This window comes from Eupeodes corollae, chromosome 2 (genome assembly GCF_945859685.1).
Source record: "Eupeodes corollae chromosome 2, idEupCoro1.1, whole genome shotgun sequence".
Classification (NCBI taxonomy): domain Eukaryota; kingdom Metazoa; phylum Arthropoda; class Insecta; order Diptera; family Syrphidae; genus Eupeodes; species Eupeodes corollae.
Window position 1 is genome coordinate 78139908 of NC_079148.1, and position 21632 is coordinate 78161539.

Sequence of the window (21632 nt, forward strand, 5' to 3'; positions counted from 1 at the left end):
TTTAATTTAATTGGAAAACACAAACCCTGTCAAAGGAAAACGTTATGTCAAAGGCATTTTCAAAATTATTATGTCTCCTGCTGTTTTTTTAAATTTGAATTCTCAATAAGTAAATTGTATTTGCAAAAAGATAAATAGCTACATATATTAAACATACTATACAAACATATTTTATTTTTTTCTTATTTCAAATTATTGATTGATAATATAATAAAATTGTTGTGTTTTGTCTTATTGCATTTCATTTAATTTTGTTTTGTATTTTTTTGAACTCCATTAAAAAATATAATTTTTATTTTTAATTTCCTCTACTCTACTCCAATAAACAAAATCGAAATCACTCTTGAATCAAATCCTTCTCACTTATAATCTCTGCTTTTTGGGTGTATTTCTCACCTCCCAAATACACGAGGCTTCTCTTTCTCGGGCAATATAACATCGAAATTCAATACCGGATTTCCAATATTATTGAATGTGAATGGGAAATATTAAATATTCATGTGCGATGTACTGAAATTGCTTTCACCGGCTCATTGTGTTCCTATACTGCTAGCAGTCATAACCAGGAGCACCAAATAGTCGTCGTCGTTGTCGCCGTTTTCGTCGCCGTTGTCGTCGCAGTCTTCTTCAAATTCTGAAATGAATCGAAATATGAATAAAAATATGTATACCTAGTTGTTATATATAAAAAGGATGTGCATATATAACATTCGAAGATATAAAAGAACTTAAATTTAATCTATAGAAGATAAAAGTTCTTTTTTGAAAGTGCATTTTATATATTGGACAAAACTGCAAATCTGTGCAAAAATTTTAAAAATATATTCGTGGCATGATCTCGGTTCCTGATGTGGGTTACCCATCGGATTCATATAGCTTTAGGGGTGTCAAATCGTTATAATAATAATGACAATAATCACATATGCTCTTTGAAGATGAGGTTGCTTTGCATTTACGTGATTTGTATACTCTGTCGTTTTTTCACCAATTCTTTAATAAAAATCTGTAAAGTAAAAATTTCCTTTCCCAAAAAAAAGAGATAAAAACCATCGTTTTGAAGGTTGAGATTAAGAAATTTTAATCTGCATATTTAGGTTTGAAAATTATTGTTATTTTTGACGTATTTTCCAGTAGTCCATTTTTTCACAGAAAAACTTCGTTTTTATATGTACTCGTATAAAGTTAAATTGAAACTTTTTTTTAAATCGCGATGTTTTGAGACCTTGAACCTTATTTTTTCTTTCATTTCTAATACATTGTATTAACTTGAATTTCTTAATAGTACCTACATTAAAAATCGGCTTACATTAAACATCAGTTAAAGTGAACTAATCTTTAAGTCCTTTCAGAGATTCATGCAAATTGTACAAATCGAATATCGCTTTTAAGAAAACAATTTAAAATCTATCGCAAATTTCTTAGATTTAAAATGGTTATTTTTCTTGTGAATTGCTCCTATTTTGAACAAAAATTAGTTCAACATTTCCCGATACCGATCGCCATCAAGTAACGGCCACTCCTTGCTCATTTTTGAAGAGGATACTTTTTTCACAAGATAACGAACTTCACTTCTTCCAAAATCCGTACGCAAGTTTTGCACAAATTCTGCAACATTACCATGGTTTTCAAGGTAATGTCGCAATATTTCCCAGCGTACAATAACCATATTCGTTAAGCGGAATGTATAAAACTAATTATCTGCCAAATCAGACAAGAACTAGGTATTACCTTTCACGAAATAAGAATACTAGTTGAAAAAACAAACGTTAGATGGTGGACCCTATAGTAATAACTAAAGCGTAACTTCTTCACCAGGTGAAAAGTGTATTTTAAATTGAGTGTAAAATGCAATTTTTTTTATTATTAAAGAAAAAGGTAAAATTTAGTTCAAAAAATATTCTCTTTTGTTTTAAATAAGGAACTAAATATTGAAAATTACTTGTGAAAAACTAATTCTCCTGTCTCATTACCAGATCGTTATAACCGATTTTGACTGTATATACGAAATTAACTCGATAAAATCGTATATATGTGTTTAAGTAAATGTAATAACTTTTAACAATTTATTTATCAATTTATCAATTTGTATAAAACAAGGAAAACACTTAAATTATTGACACAACAAACAATAACTTATTATTTCTTAACATTCAAATTTTTTGCTTTTGTCTTGGGGTAAACCCCGATTCGCCAGTGTGAGCCAGAGCATTTTTTTTTCGACCAATTTGCCTTTTTTCTTCGAATTGATTTTACTTAATTCACTATAATATTCAATTTATATTAAAACTGAGAAATTGCCTAAACACTAGTGCCAGTTCAGATATTTTTAATTTGTATTATTATTTTTGTATTTTTTCTTGGCTAAGTCGTAATTACGTGTTGTTATTTTATCGATTTTTAACTAAGAAAAATACATAACATGATTCATGAAATCATGTTTTTAACACGATTTTAATATCGATCTATTTTTACTATGTTACCATTTTTTAGCAACAAGAGAAAAATCTACAAATGCAGCATGGATGCTGATGGTTCCATTTCATCATTTTTTAATTTTTTAAAAGAATATCGACAATAAACTAAGAACTGGCGAAACCTTAAGCAATAATTTAGTCGTTAGTAAAAGAATTCAGTTCAGATTGAAAATAAAAACTAATACAAATTTGTATGTCTCGAAAATACAGCTGATCACTTATCCTACAGCACTAAGCCACAAGACCAAGTTTTGGCGATTCAATAATGGATTATATTTTATTTAGATATCGAACTGACCTACAATGTAAAGTGAAAAGAGAGATCCTAGTTGAAAAATAATTTCTTTTTGCATTTTGTTTTGATTTAATTCATGAACTTTCCAAATGGAACCAATACAAATACATAAGTACTTTATATACCTATACATATAATAATAATAACAATAAGAAAGGAAAATATATCCTTAAAAGTGTGCACTAAATCCACTTTGGACATGGGACAATGAAGAATCTTTTTATCCGCTTCACAAAGCAAATCCTCGGCAAGTGAATTAAACTGTAGAAAAGGATTTTGAAAATTTTGTAAGCAGCCCATAAAAGTATATAGCTGCGACGAGCAGCGATTGTGACCTTTTTGTTTGCCTTTAAAATTGGTAACGTGCCAGAGGAGTAATAATGTTTCGATTCGGATTGTCAAGTGCACACACTAAGCCGCAGAAGTTTTTTTTTTTGTTTTTTTAAATCTTTTTCTGGGACTTGTTTCACTACTTCTCTGGTCGACCTCGTTTTTTGCGCGAAACAGATAACACATCACTGCAAGATGGAGAATTGGTTTGGTGGTCTAGTTCAATGTTTGATCTCTTGTTCTTATCTCGTCCTCATCTTCATCCTCAATCGTCAGTCTCATCCCTGGGGTTTAATTGCATTGTGTCGAAATGATTGGGAAGTTCAATTAAAATTGCATCTACATCCACTTTGATGGCGATGCTTGGTTCTGGCGGTGGTGGTGTTATAAGGCAGCGGTGATGGTAGTTGCGGATGTTGCTATGGTGGGGTTATTGTTTAGAGTATTTTAACTTCAGCTTGAGGAAAGGATGTGAATAATTGATTTTTGCTGAGAAATACTAGGAAAGTGGACTTCTCTTCAGAAAAGCAAGAGCATGATAGCTATGCTATGGTCATCGTCGCCGCCACCGTACTTGTCTGATTGTTTTTTCAAGTCTTTACGGAATATTGCTTTCCTGATTGAAAATCTATGTGTTGCCTCCGTGTAGTTTGTATTTCTGTGTGTATAGGTAGCAGCTATCTAGGTGTGTCTATTGTAGTTCATTCGAAAGCAAACTAATTAGAAGTCATTTGAAAGGTTTTAAATAGCCATTTCAATTATAAGCATACCCTGGAACTATATGTAGAAGAACATTTCTACTATTCAGTCGTCACGCACTTTAAAAGATCCTACCTAGATCAACAGCAAAGATTCAAACCTTTTAGCATTATGGGAGATTGCAAAAACATTGATATTTAAAACAAGAATTAGAATTTACATTTGTTTAAAAACACAACTATGGATATCATGAACCTAATGATTCAAAATATTAACCGAAATATAACGTAGCTATCGCATATCTTTTCTATTTTTGTGTGAGGTGTCTTTTGAAAACATTTATTTGTATTGTTTTAAAGCCTACACCTCTGAAAATGAGTAAATATTTTTAAAGATTTCGTGTATCCGTAACCCAAAACCACTTTATATTTAGACTATTCTCACAAATATTCAATGAAATAAAAATATTTTGTTTTGATTGTTCTTAAAACCATAAAGTTTTGAAATGTTTGTTAAATTTATACAAAAAAAACAGAATTTTCTTTTCATAATTTCAATCGAAACTAGACCAGTTTGATCCCTATTGAGAAAACTTAGATTTGTTATCAGTTTAAAAAACAATGATTAGTTCAACATGCCATATTTGAAAAGTAAGGTGTGTCGCGAGTTTGAAGTGCTCTAATACTATGGAAACGACATCACTTCCATTGAAACCTAAAAGAAATCTCATATTAAATTTAAAACAATTATTCAATAATATTTGTCGCTAGATCTCGAAAGGATAACTGGGGCATATTACATAATATTCTGAAGCCAAGGGCGGATCCAGACTTTTAATCAGGGGGAGTAACGCACTTCACATAAAGACGGCACTGCTTTAAAATAATTTTATAATATTCTGTAAAGAAGGATGACAAAATTAAAATAACATAATGTGTATCTTAACTTCTTATCTTATTTCAAGGGACAAGTGACAATTTTAGTTATTAGGTTTTTTAGAAAACTGTTGTATCGCAAAGTAGAGTCTAACTTTTTAATTTAAACAACGCATGTATAAAAGCATTAAAAGATTTAAACAGTTTTCCAAATGTTCCCTATTTAAGAGCTAAAAAACAATAGTTTGGATGGGTCTGGGTGAATTTCATATAGAAATGTTAGAAATTGTGTTGAAGTTGTAGCTTTTTTCCAATCATAATATATTCTGTTTGTGATGCCATTTCCATAAATGCAAGGAACGCTAAAAAAACTGAAAAAATCAGACAATAAGAAAATTTGGTAGAAAAATTTGATCATTTTCTCATTAAGTTGGAGCTGATTCGAGAAGACAAACTCTTAAGAATTACTGTTTTTCATGAACCTTTGCATATATCTAGATCAAAAAGGAGTCAACAGAACTTAAAAATTGTAGACGCAATTGGTTTCTATTTTAAAATAATTTCGACCAAAACAATCTCTCTGTTTCTTTTTCCATATGACAGTTCTGAAGTTCTTACAAATTTTACTATACAGTGCATTGAAGTCGTAATGATAACTGAAATTTGCAAAAAAAAAATCCGCGGGCACACGCTCGGTACGCATAGAAAAATGTTATGACAACTATTAAAATCCGAAGAAAAAAATATTATTATTAGTCTTGTCAACCAAAACCAAATGTAAGTAAGCCATAACTTCAACTGAGAAACAATTTTGTTGAGAAGTCTTTTAAACTTATAGCCTAATTTACCAACAAATTAACTTTTTCACCTTTTACCCTTGTTTAAGCTACTTATACAATTCATCTTTTTACAGACAACATTTTATGTGCATTTTATTCGGTTCAGCCGAAGGAAATAATTACGAGTCAAATAATTTTAGCATAGATTTATATTTTAAATTTACATAGATTAATATATACAAACTTTATGTATGGATATATAAGAACTTAGCACATTTTACCACTCCAATTATTATTTGGCTTGCGGATATTTTAAATTTGCAAATAAACGAAACTAAAAAAGGCTAACAGATGCTTTTGCTATACAATTTATATCCTTCGTAGTTTGTTGTGATGCTTTGGGTTGAATATGTTGACCGTCGTCGTCATCGTTGTCCTGCTCGTCGTCTTATAACCATTTTACTTGTAAGAAGGTAGGAAGGTTAGGTACCTTCCCACTATAGGGGTTAGGTAACATCATCCTTTGGATTTAAAGTTACTCTGTTCGAAACAGTTTCTTTACCTATATTATATTTGCAAGAAAATAACTCTTAGCCACTCTGAGCTTAGGGCAGCATACATATTTTCTTCGTCTTTTAATTTGATCTCATCTGGTCCAAGTGAATATACTCCTCGTACACAAAAGGTACAAGGAAAGGAGGTGGCATCCATCTCTCCTTTTGTTCATTTCGTTTTCCATTTATCATCAGTGTTCTTGTAGAGTTTTTCTTTTTGTCTCTTTATACTGTATATTTTGTTTTTTAAATTTATTTTTATGATTTAAAAATAAAATGATGGAAGCTATGGATATGTTGGTAAAATGAACATAGCTTAAAGTGAAAACTTTGTGTTTTTTCACGCTTGGTTCTTGTGGTACATTCTGTACAAATTCCTCATGATGATGGTAAAGATTGCATTTGGTATGGTTAAGAATGATTGTACCTATATGTTTTATACATACGCTATAAGCTTATAGAGAAATAGTGGGCCATGAAGATTTATGGTATTTTCTTGTCATCTCTAACCGATCATATATTTGCTTTCCGGTCTGCACGCCATTGTGCCGGCCGCCATCAACGAAGGATTCAATCTCTAATGTGGTTATGTGGATTGTTTTCATTCACCTGGTGTTAAGTTGCCTAGGGACCTGGAAAATTTCTTCAATTTAAGCATTATGTGACTGTCCACCTCGATTCATGTGATGAAAAATAACATTTGTGCATTACTCGACTGAATCTTACAAGACAAAAATATATATGCTTGTATGGAAAAGTTATCTTTTTCTTTTCATTAAGATAAGAGTATCGAAGGATAAAATTCTTGTGTCAATAATTGAGGGCTAAAAACATCACAGAAATTTTGTTTAAAAAAAGTAGTTTCTTCTCAAAAATATGAAAAAAAGGCTAAGATGCGACAAAAATTGATAATTTCCCATACGCACCCGTCTGTTGATTCATCTAAAAGTTCAACAAAATATTACTAACACCATTTTGTGTGAGATACAAAAAATTGAAGTCAATATCTTTCTTTGTTCTCACAATACTTTTGTCGAAAACTATTTCTAACCATTTTGTTGTTGTTTTTGTAAGTTTTCGTGTTTCGTAAAAAAAAGTTGTCACCTAAATTTTTCTTAAAAATTAACGTTTAATTAGCAACAATATTTTTCATATTATAAAATAAGTTTGATTTCATTGTCTGGTTTAGTTCCCCCATTTTTGGAGATATTTGGTTCGTGCAAAATTTTCACTTTACTTAAATTGCTATAATACAAAAACCCCACACTCGATTTTTTGAAAGTCCTTGCTGCATTTTTCTGTGCTGTTATCTATTCAACAAAATTTATTTGAAGTTCATATAATTCCTGGTTCTTGAGATAGGAACGAGGAAAAATGTTATCCTGAAGGTGTACGCATTTACGAAATTCCGTACACACAAAAATCTCTCTAAAAATATTTGCTTTAGATTCTAGGGACCTTAAAACGTCAAAGAATGTCAAAATTTTTAATTCGAAAAATCGTTCCAATTACATTGGCTGACACTCTGTCCTGAAACCAAAAGTATCCATTTTAGAAATAGTCGTTTATTTAATGTTTATTTGTTGCGAAAACCGAAATGTTTGTAGCTTTCCAGGCTTTTGGGTAACTAATTGAATTTTCCGCTGAAATAAACTTCAGGTCCAAACTTTAACAATGCAAACAAAATTTGGTTACCGAGTTGTTGTAATTTGTCCGATTTGTCAAATTGAAAATTTTGACATTTCTAGACGTTTCAAGGTCCCTAGAGTCGAAATAAAAGATTTTTAGAAAGATGTCTATGCGTGCGTGTACGTTCGTACGTCCGTACGTTCGAGACGTGTTTTTCGAAGAGATATCGATTTCAAATAAATTTTATTATACATATAATAAGGCAGAAAGGGCTCTCAAGAAAATTGCGTAGGTGGTTTTTTACCATAGCAGTTTGAAAAAAGGTGAACATTTTGGTAAACACTAAATATCTTACGAACCAAAAACGCTAGAGACTTGAATTAAATTTTATATAATGTATTGAAACGCGATATCAATGAAGTGTATTTTTTGAAAAAAAAATCCATCTAACGGTTTTTTTATAAATCAAAAAAATAAAATAAAAAATTTGTCAATTTTGAAAATTTTACGACTAAAATAGGATTCCTTCTCCAAAACAATTTTGTGCAACGAAGAATAATGTTTTTGACATCTGATAAAATTTTGAGAAAAACCGAATTAATAGTTTTTTTTTAAAAAAAATAAAAATCGACAAAAAAAATACTCAAAGCTGGTAAATATTGAATATCGATTCAAATATCTTTGCAAAAACTTGAAATTTAGGCTTCAAACTTATTTTATGTTATTAGAAATATTGTTTTCAACATTCTATAAAATTTTGAAAAAAATCGACAGTTTTTTTTTTAAAATAAAATAAAAACCTACAAAAAATGATGTTCAAATGGTAGACATGTGCATTCAAGAGGACACAAGCGTCCACAGGTTTTTCTCAAAACCCACCTCTGTCTATCAACTCCTACTCTCACCTCCCCGCGGTGAACATCGGGTGCCTAGTACCTCAACTGGAGATTGGGTTCCAACCCCAGTGGAAAGTTGTTGGGGGCAGCAAACGAGAGAGGGGGGGAGAGGTGTTTCCACTAAGGCACCTCTCCTTATCCAGGCGGCAGCGGACGAATTCTCGAGATAGAATCAACGGTGGCGTCTACAGTTCCAGTAAGGTCGAACTACTTAGTGAACACCTTATAGGGCTTCTTCGACATATTCGGAGCCCAGGCCTATAAGGAGCGGTTCATCCGGCTCCCCTTCCTTGGAGTTATACTAAGGATCTGGCCCTCCAGGCTGGGGGTTGTGCCGTCGGGGTGACTTCCTGGCCACGTAAAAACATCATAGTTTCGAAGCAACAACAAGCCTCGGATACGGACGGATTCACTGTTGACAACCCACGCAAACGAAATAAGGACAACGAACTTCGGATATGTACGTGGAATGTTAGGTCCCTTAACAGACCACGTGCAGCCGAACAATTAGCGGAAGCCCTAACCTGCTGCAAGGCAGATATTACAGCCATCCAAGAAGTGCGATGGGATGGACCGGGTAAACGCAAACTAAAAGACTGCGATATCTACTACGGCGACTGCTACCGAGAACAAAGACAGCGTCTATTTGGGTGTGGATTTGTTGTTGGAACTAGGCTCAGGCAAAAAGTCTTGAGTTTCAACAGTGTGAGCGAGCGCATCACGACAATCCGCATCAAGGCTAAATTCGCCAACATAAGCCTAATATGCGCGCATGCCCCAACAGAGGAGAAAGATGAAGACACCAAAGATATGTTCTTCGAGCTCTTGGACAAGACATATGAGCAGTGCCCTGGCTATGACATTAAAATTGTCTTAGGAGATTTTAATGCCAAGCTAGGAAGAGAAGACATCTTTGGTGGCATAATCGGGAGATACAGCCTGCACGACACCACCTCCGACAACGGATTCAGGCTGGTCGATTTCGCTGCGGGGCGAGACGTTCTGGTAGCTAGTACGCAGTTCACGCATCTTAATATCCACAAGGGGACATGGAAATCTCCTGATCAATCAACCGTCAACCAGATTGACCACATTGCGATCGACGCACGACACTTCTCCAGTATCCAGGATATCCGAACATTCCGAGAGGCCAACATTGACTCGGACCACTACCTCGTTGTAGCCAAGGTACGGCTACGGATATCCCGATCCAAGCCAAAACAAGGAGGTACTGTGAGAAGATTCGACGTTAGACGGCTACAATCGCAAGAGACTGCCATGTCCTTTTCCAATCGAGTCTCTAGTAACCTCCTAAGGAGTCCTATGCTTCCTGCATTAAGCATTGAAAACCAGTGGCAACATTGCCTTGCAGCCATCAGAGATGCCGCCTCTGAAGTGCTAGGTTTCACACGGCCACCACAGCGAAACCCCTGGTTTGACGACGAATGCCGGCAAGCGCACGCAGCGAAACAAGAGGCATACAAAACGGCGCTGCACAAAAGGACTAGAGCTGCTCGCGAGCTCTACGAGCAGAAGAGGAGAGAGGAACACCGGCTTCTTAGACGGAAAAAAAGAGAGCATGAGAAGCGCGCGATCGAGGAGATAGAGGGATGTCACAACAGGAATGAGGTTCGTAAATTTTACCAAAAGGTAAAAAAAACCTCCCAAGGGTACCAGCCACGAACCGAAGCCTGTAAAGACGATCAAGGGAACATCGTAGTAGAACCACAGTCGATGCTGAGAATATGGAAAGATCACTTCTCCAAATTATATAACGGCGATGACGAACCGAACTCCGCTGTAAGGGAGATAGAACCACTCAACCTCGGCGACGCAGATCAACAATTCCGCCTACCCGACCTTGACGAAGTGAAGATAGCTATATCTAAACTTAAGTCAAACAAAGCTGCTGGAGCTGACGGCATCACCGCCGAACTATTCAAAGCAGCAGGCGATGACTTGGTAGGGAGCATGCACCAACTCATCTGCAAAATTTGGTCGGAAGAAAGCATGCCCGATGAGTGGAATCTCAGCATAGTGTGCCCGATACATAAGAAAGGAGACCCTCTAAACTGCGCCAACTACAGAGGCATCAGTCTCCTTAACATTGCGTATAAGATCCTCTCTGCCGTATTATGTGAACGTCTGAAGCCATTCGTCAACAACCTGATTGGTCCTTATCAGTGTGGCTTCAGACCAGGAAAGTCCACTATCGACCAAATATTCACACTACGGCAGATCTTGGAAAAAACCCAGGAGCTTCAAATCGATACCCACCATCTCTTTATCGATTTTAAAGCCGCGTATGACAGCATCTATAGGGAAGAGCTCTACCGAGCAATGTCTAGTTTTGGCATCCCTGTCAAACTTATCCGTTGGTGCAGAATGACGATGGAGAATGCACGCTGCTCTATCAAGGTCGGAAAAGATCTTACCGATGCATTTGATGTCAAAAAAGGTTTTAGACAAGGCGATGCACTGTCATGCGACTTCTTCAACATCGTTCTGGAAAGAATTGTGCAAAACTCAACCGTAAACACTAGAGGCACAATCTTCCAAAGATCCATCCAATTACTCGGATACGCAGATGATATTGACATAATTGGAAGATCAAAGCGTGATGTCAGTGGAGCGTTTTTGAGCATTGCGAAGGAAGCGAAGAAGATGGGTTTAGTGGTCAATGAGGGCAAGACCAAGTATATGCTGTCATCAAAAAAGGACACTGAACGACGACGTCTTGGACAAAACGTCACCATGGACAGCTATAACTTTGAGGTAGTTAAGGACTTTGTCTACCTAGGCACCGCTATTAATGCAGACAACGACACCAGCGCTGAAATCAAACGAAGAATAACTCTTGCAAATCGCTGCTTCTTTGGACTTAGAAGGCAATTGAGAAGTAAAGTCCTCTCTCGAGCATGTAAAATCACCATCTATAAGACACTCATCATCCCGGTTCTCATTTATGGCGCTGAGGCCTGGACCCTGTCAAAGAAAGATGAGAGCGTCTTAGGATGCTTCGAGAGAAAAATTCTTCGGGCGATTTTTGGTCCCGTACGCATAGATGGAGAATGGAGGAGAAGATATAACGACGAGCTGTACGGGCTGTACAGCGACACTGACCTAGTTAGCAGAATCAAAGTCCAACGGCTTAGATGGCTAGGTCATGTAGAGCGGATGGACATCAACGCTCCAGCCCGGAAGGTCTTCGAATCCAATCCCGAGGGACGGCGCAGTAGAGGAAGACCGCGACTCAGGTGGCGCACCCAGGTGGGAGAGGACCTCAACCAACTTGGCGTGCGAAACTGGAGACAGCTAGCTAGGGACCGAGCTGGCTGGAGACGCTTGTTGGTTGAGGCCCAGGTCCGCCCCGGACTGTAGCGCCACCTTAAGTAAGTAAGTAAGTAACAAAAAAAAATAATAAATTCATTTCGACTCAAATATCTTTTCAAAACTTTGAGATATTGGCTTTAATTTACTTTTATCTTTCAAAAAATATTGTTGTTACCATTCAGTAAAATTTTGAAAATTACCGAATTGACAGTTTTTGTACAAAAAACTAAAAAGCTAAAAAAAAATGTACAAAAGTTGGTAAAAATTGGTTTTCGTTTCAAATATCTTTTCAAAAATTAGAAATATTGGCTTCAAACTAGTTTTATCTTATAATAAATATTGTTTACAACATTCGATTTAATTTTGAAAAAAATCGTATTGACAGTTTTTTTTACAAAAAATAAAACTGTAAAAAAAAACAATACTAAAACTTGGTAAAAATTTGCTTTCGACTCAAATGGATTTTCAAAAATTAAAAATATTGGCTTCAAACTTATTTTATTTCACAGAAAATATTGTTTTCGATATTCAGTAATTTTTATATAAAAATCCAATAGTCCCTTTTTCATAAAAAATAAAATCTACAAAAAATAGTACGCAAATTTGGTAAAAATTGATACGAGTACCTACATATAGACAAACTTTTAAGCAAGACAAATCGACAGACGGGATGGCAAGTTATCAGTGTGGGTCGCATCCCAGCCTCTTTTTTTTTGTTGCTATGGTGCTATGGATTAATTTCAATACCAATATATGATACATTTTTTAAAAAGATGAAATAATTGTAGCTTTCAAAATACCAATTTTCTGACTTGAGCACTTTTCAAAATATAAAGTTTAAATATAAGTTTGATCAAAGGTAAACGTTCAAAATTATTTTTATTTGAATTCACCACGACTTTTGTAAAATAGAATTTGAGCTCAAATAGTTTGTTTGTTATTCAAAGTTCCGATTTAATAATTCGAGACCCAATATAAGTATGGAACTTACATTTTCTATTTATTTATAATTGTTATTGTTATTGCTCCAAAAACCATGTCAGCTAAAAAGTAGAAAGCGCCAAAATATAATGAAAAAACTCAAACAAAAACATTTCGAGATTTGCTCCACTTTCATACAGAAATGTCAAAATGTGTCAATGTTTGATGAGTTTTTTTTTTTGTAAATTTTATCTAAGTGCATTGATATTATAAGACAAACAGATTACATTTTTGAAAATCGTTTTTCATTCCTTCATTTTTATAATACAAACGAGTTTTAATAGAGTACTTATAAATTATTAGATTTTCAGGAATTGGTAAAATAATTTGCTTACAGGCATTAGCCTAAAATTTCATACCGGTAAATGAACGTTTACTTCGTTACAACTCTATTTAGTCTCACTCTCAAATCTTATTTACGGGGACTATTAGTAAAAGGAGCCTGATAAACATCTCTCGACGGTAAAATAGATTAAGTTATCAAAACATCCATCTTTTTCACTTAAATTACCAAATTTATGAATATTAAAAAAACTCTGGCTCAAATTTTCACAAAATGTGTCACATAAATCAAAAGCTATTGTCAAAATTAATACCAATTCCTTAGATTGTAAGATTGCATTAAAAATGTATGCTTATTAGGCTAAAAAAAAAATAAAATAAAAAATAAAAAAGTGGCAATTCCTGTAACAAGTCATTCCATAACGTATAAAGAACATAATTCGGGGATTTATTTTTATGAGCTTCTCAACATTCATTCAATGAGCCGTGTGAACAATTTGTATGCTTACATAGGTACCTGCGTCTTCGTCGTCGTCGTTTTCGAATACTCCTTACATACCTTCTCATTGAAGCCTTGTATGTTGGTTCGTATACTATATACTATGTACATATGTATGCCTATCCAAGTTTACGACAAGCTTATGAAGTTCACTTAAGCGCACAAAAGAATCTTTATGCAATTTTGTTTGCCGGATATTAATTTTTATACAAACATCCAATCCTTCCCGAAAGAGTGCGAGGAATAATAATAACAACAACAACAACAGCAGCAACTTACACATCAATATCATATGAGAAAAGGAAGCGAATACAAAAATAAAGAAACACCAACAACAACAACACTGCCAATGGAAAGGTATACAATGTGCCAAGCACACTGAATTAGATTTTTGAATCATTTGTTGGAGCAGCTATACCAATGCCTATACCCTTCCCCATCACTATACCATCTCTCAACTCAACAGCCAACATCCTTTTCCTTACACCTTCCTTTTTATTGTACGTAGGTATACTATGTCCTAACACTTCCCTGAAGCTGAAGGAAACAAAAATTGCAACCTTAGCAAAAATATAAAGAAAAAAAGGAGGCGAAAAATTATATTTATATTCCAAGCATATAGAGCACGAAAAAGGAAGCAAAATTGTATCATTTTGTTTAAACTCCTTTAAATTGCCCGAGAATAATGATAAATGCAAGTCGACGTGCGAAAAAATATCCTTAAGGCAAAAACGTGTTCGTGAATTGTCAAATAATATTTGGTCCTGCTTTTGTTGACATTATTCTTAAAATATCTAATGGTGGATTTATTATTTAGTCAAAATTGTTACCCGCCTAGGGCGGCCAGTTCGGGGGGCTGAAATTTGAGTTACACAAATATTATAAATATCTCATTCTTACATACAAATATCGAAAATATCTAAATTAAAAAGAATGATTTTCTTTACAAAAGTGTAACTTGTGTTGCAATTGGACTTAATTATTCCTAATTTTAGTATTTATTTATACAAATCTGAAAAATGTGAAGCCTTTAATTATGTCTATTATAATATATGGGTGTATATACAAAAGTTTGGTAACTTTTGACGATATTTTGTTTACGATAGTTATTAAATCCAACTTCTTCAAATTCGAGTGTATATGATAGCTAATCTTATTGGTATATTGCTCCCAATCGGGCCAGTCACTTTTTTGAGTACATTGTATGATATTTGAAAATTTCAGAATTTGACTGCCAGGGGACTGACGAGTATACACAGTTTTGAAAGTAATATATTAAAATTTTATACAAATTAGTAAAAATCTCTTAAAATTCATTAATGATAAACCACTTAGTAACAATTAAAAATAATTATTAATATGTAATACTATAAGAAAATACTATATCAGTTTTCATAACAGACTTTTGACATTTAACGTAACGTTATTCAACTATCTTTTACAACTTTCACATAGTTTTACCAAATATTTCAAAGTAATCAACAAACAATATGAACAAAATTTAAAAATATTCATCTTAAAAGTACTAATGATCACTAAACAAAGAACAATAACTATTTAACTGACACAATACTGACGCCATATTACTGACGAAAAAGACGAAATTTGAGATTATTATCGAAACTAATGTTGTTTTTTGTAATTTCGAATTTCAACAAACTACATTTTAACAAATCAAAGTATAATATGAATAAATAAAAATAAACTTTAGATTAACAAAAAAATAACGACTCGCAATAGGACTGACATGCTGACTGGCTTACCACGGGTATCAACAACAAACATAACCCAAACTCTGGTACAGTGGTGGTGGCCGTCAAATTGTGCGACCCGTAACTAACTTTATTACGAACATTCAAATTTAAAGTGAGATTTGACATTGAGTCGGCGATATTTCGCACGAATTTTAAATTTAAATAACACACAACGGACTGACGAATGAAACTAAACACAACATTTCTTATTTTTTTAAATAAAGTAGAGAACACAAGATGTAGTACATATTAAACTATATACATCACAGATTGTAGTAAATTGATAAGTTTTCTCAAATCAATGATAATTTTTACTAGACAGCTACTTAATTGTTGGTTTTCAGAGTTGTGACATGCCAAAGGCCTGACGTTTTAAGAACTATTTGTGTTTTTTTAATAACTTGTATTCAAAAAGAATAACTGCAATTGAGTGACCAAATAAAGGTCTTTTCATTGTTTTAAAATAAATTTTAACTCAATAAAATATAATAAGACCTTCTATATATTGGTTGATGATATATATTTTTGTTCTGTATTTAAAACATTAAAAACAACTTCTTGAAAACTAACAAGTCCGCCCCTGTACGAATTCTTTTTAAAATGTCTTGCATTTTTTGTATTTTTGTTGTGTAACTTTACAAAAAAAAGTTATTTCATTCTTTCTTAATTTATAAAGGTGCTAACAGACAGGCATGTTTGGTTTGCCATACACTTTCACACCATAAAGGCCCGCGGAATTTGTCTTATGTAGCACAAAAAACAACAACGTTAATATACATCTACCTACTTTAACCTACGTGCTTCAAAATAACCTAAAACACTTACCTTGTAAGTTTTAAATTGTAAGACAAAAATGTACCATAAAAATAAAATAAGAAAGAAAACAACAGGAGATTGTTAAATGAAAACGAACTGAACAATATTTAAAATTATGCCTCAAGTAGGATGAGTTCTAAAATCAACAAATAAATAAAATTGAATAATATTTATGTGTATTGAACTGAAATGAATTGAAAAAAGGAAAGAAATACAAAAAAAAAAAATGAGTTATATTCTAAGATGTTGTGTGTATGATAAGGGTGGTCGTTTAATGTATTTTTTTTATTTTTTTAAACGAAAAAAATCGATTTAAATGTTTGTATTCCAAATAAATATTTTTTTCTAAATTTTATTTTTAAACGTAAAAACGCTTGTGGATAGATGTATCCCTATTTGCTGTCTCATATTTCGATAATCTGTAAGACATTTGTTTTACTATTGAGATATTATATTTTTATAATCTGATTTTATTGGCTTTTTAAATAGTTCAATTTAACAAGGTCTTAAAATTCCTCTGTCAAAGGGTCGAACAAATCATAAAATTCGTTGAAAACCTTAGATGAATTGCCTTGTAACGACCAACCTTCATGCAAAAATACATTATGTACTCAATATGTTATCACATACGGTTCATTTTTATAAGCAATTAATTGTTATCATAAAATATATAATATGAATTCGAATGGAAGAACATAGAAGTCAAGGCAAGGAAAAACATAAGAAGTATAATAATTCTAGAGATCCAGATGTTTAGGTTAAAGATATTCATATCTTAATATTACTTCAATTCCCGCATTTGAAGCATACCCATATAAACAAATACATAAACATAATATTTATAATACATACTCGTATGTTCTTAGGATAAATCCTTTATAGGGACAAGCATTTTGGGTATAAAGAAATACATATTTAATAAGAATTTAAGTTTGGAAGAGGGTATTTATTTGCCTTAACTTCAATTTTTCAAAACTAAGCTTATTTTCAATTCCTGAAAACCCTAGAGTTTTATTTTTCAAAAATAATATTCTTTTACTTAAAGTAAAAACCATTTACGCATAAACGAAAAATATCAAACAAAAGTTGTAAGGTTGTAGGAGGATAGCAAATACATTTTTTGGAATAAAAGCAACACTCCCGGCCTTGCACGGATGCATTAGATATATTTATTAAATACGTTAAGTGCTAACATTAATTCAAAGATATTTACTTAAATCTCAATTTAAAACCAATATAATTTGAACTACTTACAGAAAGCAGGGGAAAAAGGAGTACATATTTTAAAAACCTAAATATTTTTTATTCTATCAATATAAACGAAATAGTATGGCGTCCATACAATGTAAGCGTATTTAAAAACTGGCCTGACAAAAAACATACAAATTCTAATAACATATGGTTCACGGAACTTTCGGAAAAAACTTCAAACGAAGACAAGTTTGATTGATTGATTTTAAAATAACATGAATGAAAATATAATCTATATCTTTGAGATACAACCTAATAAACATATGTAAACGGTTGTTAAGTCCAATTTAATTTATTAAGAAGAATTTCCAGCCATAATTTGTTAAATGCCTGGCAATCGACTTGATACTGTTTTTATGAATGCATTCATCCTTCCATCGTCCTTTGCAGTGGAATATGGGGGACCATCTCGAAACCTACCGCGTGCTGTTGCCATGTGTTCTTTCTGTCTGTTGTTCTTTCTCCTCTGTCCTTCTGTCTTGTATTAATGTCTTGTGTTGTTATCACCTTACATAGTCTAGTCGCTCAAGGTGCTGTGTTCTCTACTCTGTACATTTATGTGGTGGGTAGTGTGTAATGTAATGTAATGTTATATATTTAAAGAACTACGGATAATGTTCTCGTCAACAATATCAACTTTTAATAAACGTTCCTCAATTTTGAATGAGAAAAATATGAAATATATCTATCCTCATTCAGAAAAGTTAGAGTATATACTGTTTATACACCATAACTATGAACGTATACCTTCACTTAAAATTTGGTCAAGAAAAATTATTATTTTTATATGTTTTCGATCAATGCTCGAAAAAAAAGACTTTACCATTTAATTTTCTCGAAGCAAATCCAAATAAATTAAATAAAACAAACAAAAGTTTCTATACATAAAGAGCTCTAGCTACAGCTTCCCAAAAACCTCTTGGAAGAGCTGATTCGAACCACTAGTGTATTTTCGTTCTCTTTTGGAAAACCGCTAATATCTTAAAAGCTTTTTATGTTTTTGTTGTATTCATATTGAAAGTCTTAATGCTTGGTAAACTAAATAGGAATTTACATTTTAAATCGTCCTTTTAGCTTTATGTATGTGTGTCGTGTATATTTTTGTATACGTATACAATAAATACCTATGTACATATAAATTCCTCTTTATCCTTTTTGCTCCTTTTTTTGTGTGATTAATTTTTGTTTTTATTTGGATTAGATATAGAGATGCATACATAGAAATACAAATAAATGTATATAAATATAATATTTTGAGTATGCTTGAAAAAGGTTGTTTCTTCTATCTACTATGTGTATTGTATATGTATATTCACTGTGTATAAATTTAAGGAGTTATTTTTAAAATACTGTATGTTTTTTTCTGATGGACATTTCCAATGGATACATATTCATAGAGGATTTATTTTTGTTTTGTATTGGCCTTTAATTTAACTTTTATTTTATGTTGCTTCTTAATTATTCGGTCCACCTTATAAGAAGGATAGAAAATAGATTATAATAAAATGTAGACTTAGCTCAGCCCTTTCTATTTTTGATTCAATCAATTTTATATTTTATTCAACTTTAATTTGGATAGGTTTAAATACAAATATATTTTTAATGTATTTCACACAATAACATCTTCAACTTTATAGAAATTAAAATATGTGAGTTTATGCTTCCTTTGATACTGTTATAACCTTAGCTTTGAATATTTATGGGTCCATTTTTAGTTATAAAACAAATTAGTTTTTAAGTGAGGGATGTGTTTTAAAGTGTATCGAATTAATTTTTGTTTAAGTACAGGGTTAACATTGCACGTTATACTCGAACGTGACTTACGTGATTCTTTATTTATACATATGCATTGTATTTATTTTAGAGAAAACCAACATTTCCAAAAAAAACTCATTTTATTAAATGAAATATTAATCATCAAGTTGAACAAGTTCTATTATTCAAACGCTCAGTATAAGGAACTTGAATTTAAGATGTTTCTATTTCTGTGAAACAAAACTTGTCTAGTGTGTGAAATTTAAAGACTAAATTCCAGGAAAACTTTCACAATTTTTGAGTTACAGTAGATTTTAGTAGTATACTGTAAAACCCGGATAAGTTTCTGACCTTAAATGCTGACTGTAAAAAGCACTTATGCGGGTTAGTAGGTAAGTGCACATGGGTAATAATTCATAATGTAGGCTTTAGGATTATGGTATATTAAGACTTGTGTGCTTCAGTTTTAACCTATAAATTCTCTCATACAAGAAGGCTCTAAAGACATTTGTTTCAAATGATTGATCAGTAAATTGATTTTTTTTTTCAAAATTACACTAGTCACATTATTTTATTTAATATTCAACTGAAGTCGTTAGCGTTATTGGTTTGATAGATATTGTAGTCAGCCAAAATTAGAACTTTTTTTCTTAGATTCCTATAGTAATATCCAAAAATTATTGATTCAGATTCTCTGAACCGTGAAACGTGGAGAAATATCACAATTTTTAATTCGACAAATCGGTCCGGATAAAGTTCCAATGGGAAGTAGAAAACCCTTCGAATTTTGGTACTTAAGTGGAGAGGATTAAGTTTCACTGCGCTCAATCTCAGAACCAACTTATCGTAAATTCCTATAGGTAAAATTATATGAGGCAAATTTTATCAAGAAGCTTAACATTTTGAAAAATTAAAATTTTTGAATTTATTGCTTTTTAAGTCAAAGGAAGTCAAAAATCGGCTGAGTTTCTTCATGTAATATTAGATTAATGCCTTTTAACTTGATTTTCAATAATATACCTTTGAATAATGATTAAATGTTTTAAACGTGTAACTTGCGAATAGGTTCTTATAAACTATAAACAAAGTTTTTATTCTCAATGTTCCGTTTATTGGTTGGTATTCAATATTATATACATATGTATACAATTCTCTACAACTTTTTTAACAAATTGTTATTTTTATACTTACAGAAACATTTTCACCGAACCTCACTATTAATTAAGGCATTTAATCATAAGTTTCGCTTGGATCTGGAGTTAAATTCGTAAGTACACAAACATTATTTACATAGTTGTTTCAAAATAAAACAAAACTTTTAAAACCATAAGGTTCACATTGCCAGTTACATACTTAAGTGATTACAGCTACTTACACATGTATATATCACCACATATATAAACTTATCCAAACTACCTAATATGTATACTTATTGTTTTTCATAAAACAAATAATGTCCTCGTTCAACTTGATGTATGCTAAAAAATAGGCATGTACATAAATATGTATATTTTTAGTAAAAGTTTTTCCATACAAATTAAATATACAAACAAACAAAAAACAAGCACAACAGAAAAATTATAAATTAAAAAATATATAAAAATAAATGTACATATGAAAGCATATTGAAAAAATATGCTATATGCATCAAAATACATAAAAATGTACAAAAAATGTATATTTGTATAAAAAAAAGTTATTTGCAAGGATAACTAAAATATAATTCCGTCTACAATGTCTAGACAAAAGAGTTTGATGTTTGAATAAACCCTCGCATGTGTGTGTCGTTAGAATAAAAAAAATTATAAAATGTCATGTACCAAGTACATGCAAGTTCCTTTATGATGTGTACTTGTATCTTTTATATTTCTACTTGTAGTATATATTTTTTAAAATATACATAACAGCGTTTTTAATTTGGTGTACAAAAAGGAATAATTATACTGAAATAATGTCCTGTGTGTGGATCAACATATGTGTGTATGGTGTGGTATATATATATGCAATTTATTCATCTTAAGGATGTAGTTTGAATATAAATGGCATTCATCATCATAATGAAGATGTCATAATTCACACGTTAATGCTTTTGTGTATACGAGTATATTTTATACTCATAAACTTATACGCTGTCTTATCAGCGTCTGTACTGAAAAAGATGGTTGAGATTATAAGAAGGAAAGAAAAAAATAATTATGCTCTATTCCCACGTTCAATGAACTTTCATTTTTGCATCTAAAAGCTAAAGAATTTAAACTTAAAAAAAAAACACACGCATACGAGTAAAAGCATAAGTCCTAGTATTTAAGAAAAATGAAAAGAAAATCCAACCATCATGTTTATTTATTTTAAATCAAAACTGGAAAATCTTTTCACGCTTTTGCGAATTAAACATTTTTTTTTTTAAAACTCTGAAGTCAGAAGATTTAC

General features: G+C 32.1%; 1 protein-coding gene across 8 annotated transcripts in view; it reads left to right on the forward strand.

Annotated features, from left to right (window-relative positions):
• Positions 1-21632, forward strand: part of LOC129945756 (disintegrin and metalloproteinase domain-containing protein unc-71) — a 506847-nt gene that overhangs the window by 297058 nt on the left and 188157 nt on the right. For all 8 annotated transcript variants that reach the window (XR_008781514.1, XM_056055660.1, XM_056055659.1 and 5 more), the window contains exon 6: positions 20396-20469. Coding sequence is in view for 7 of the 8 variants with exons in the window: in XM_056055660.1 (XP_055911635.1) it covers positions 20396-20469 (74 nt within the window). In the remaining variant the exon portion in view is untranslated. The remainder of the gene's footprint in view (positions 1-20395; positions 20470-21632) is intronic.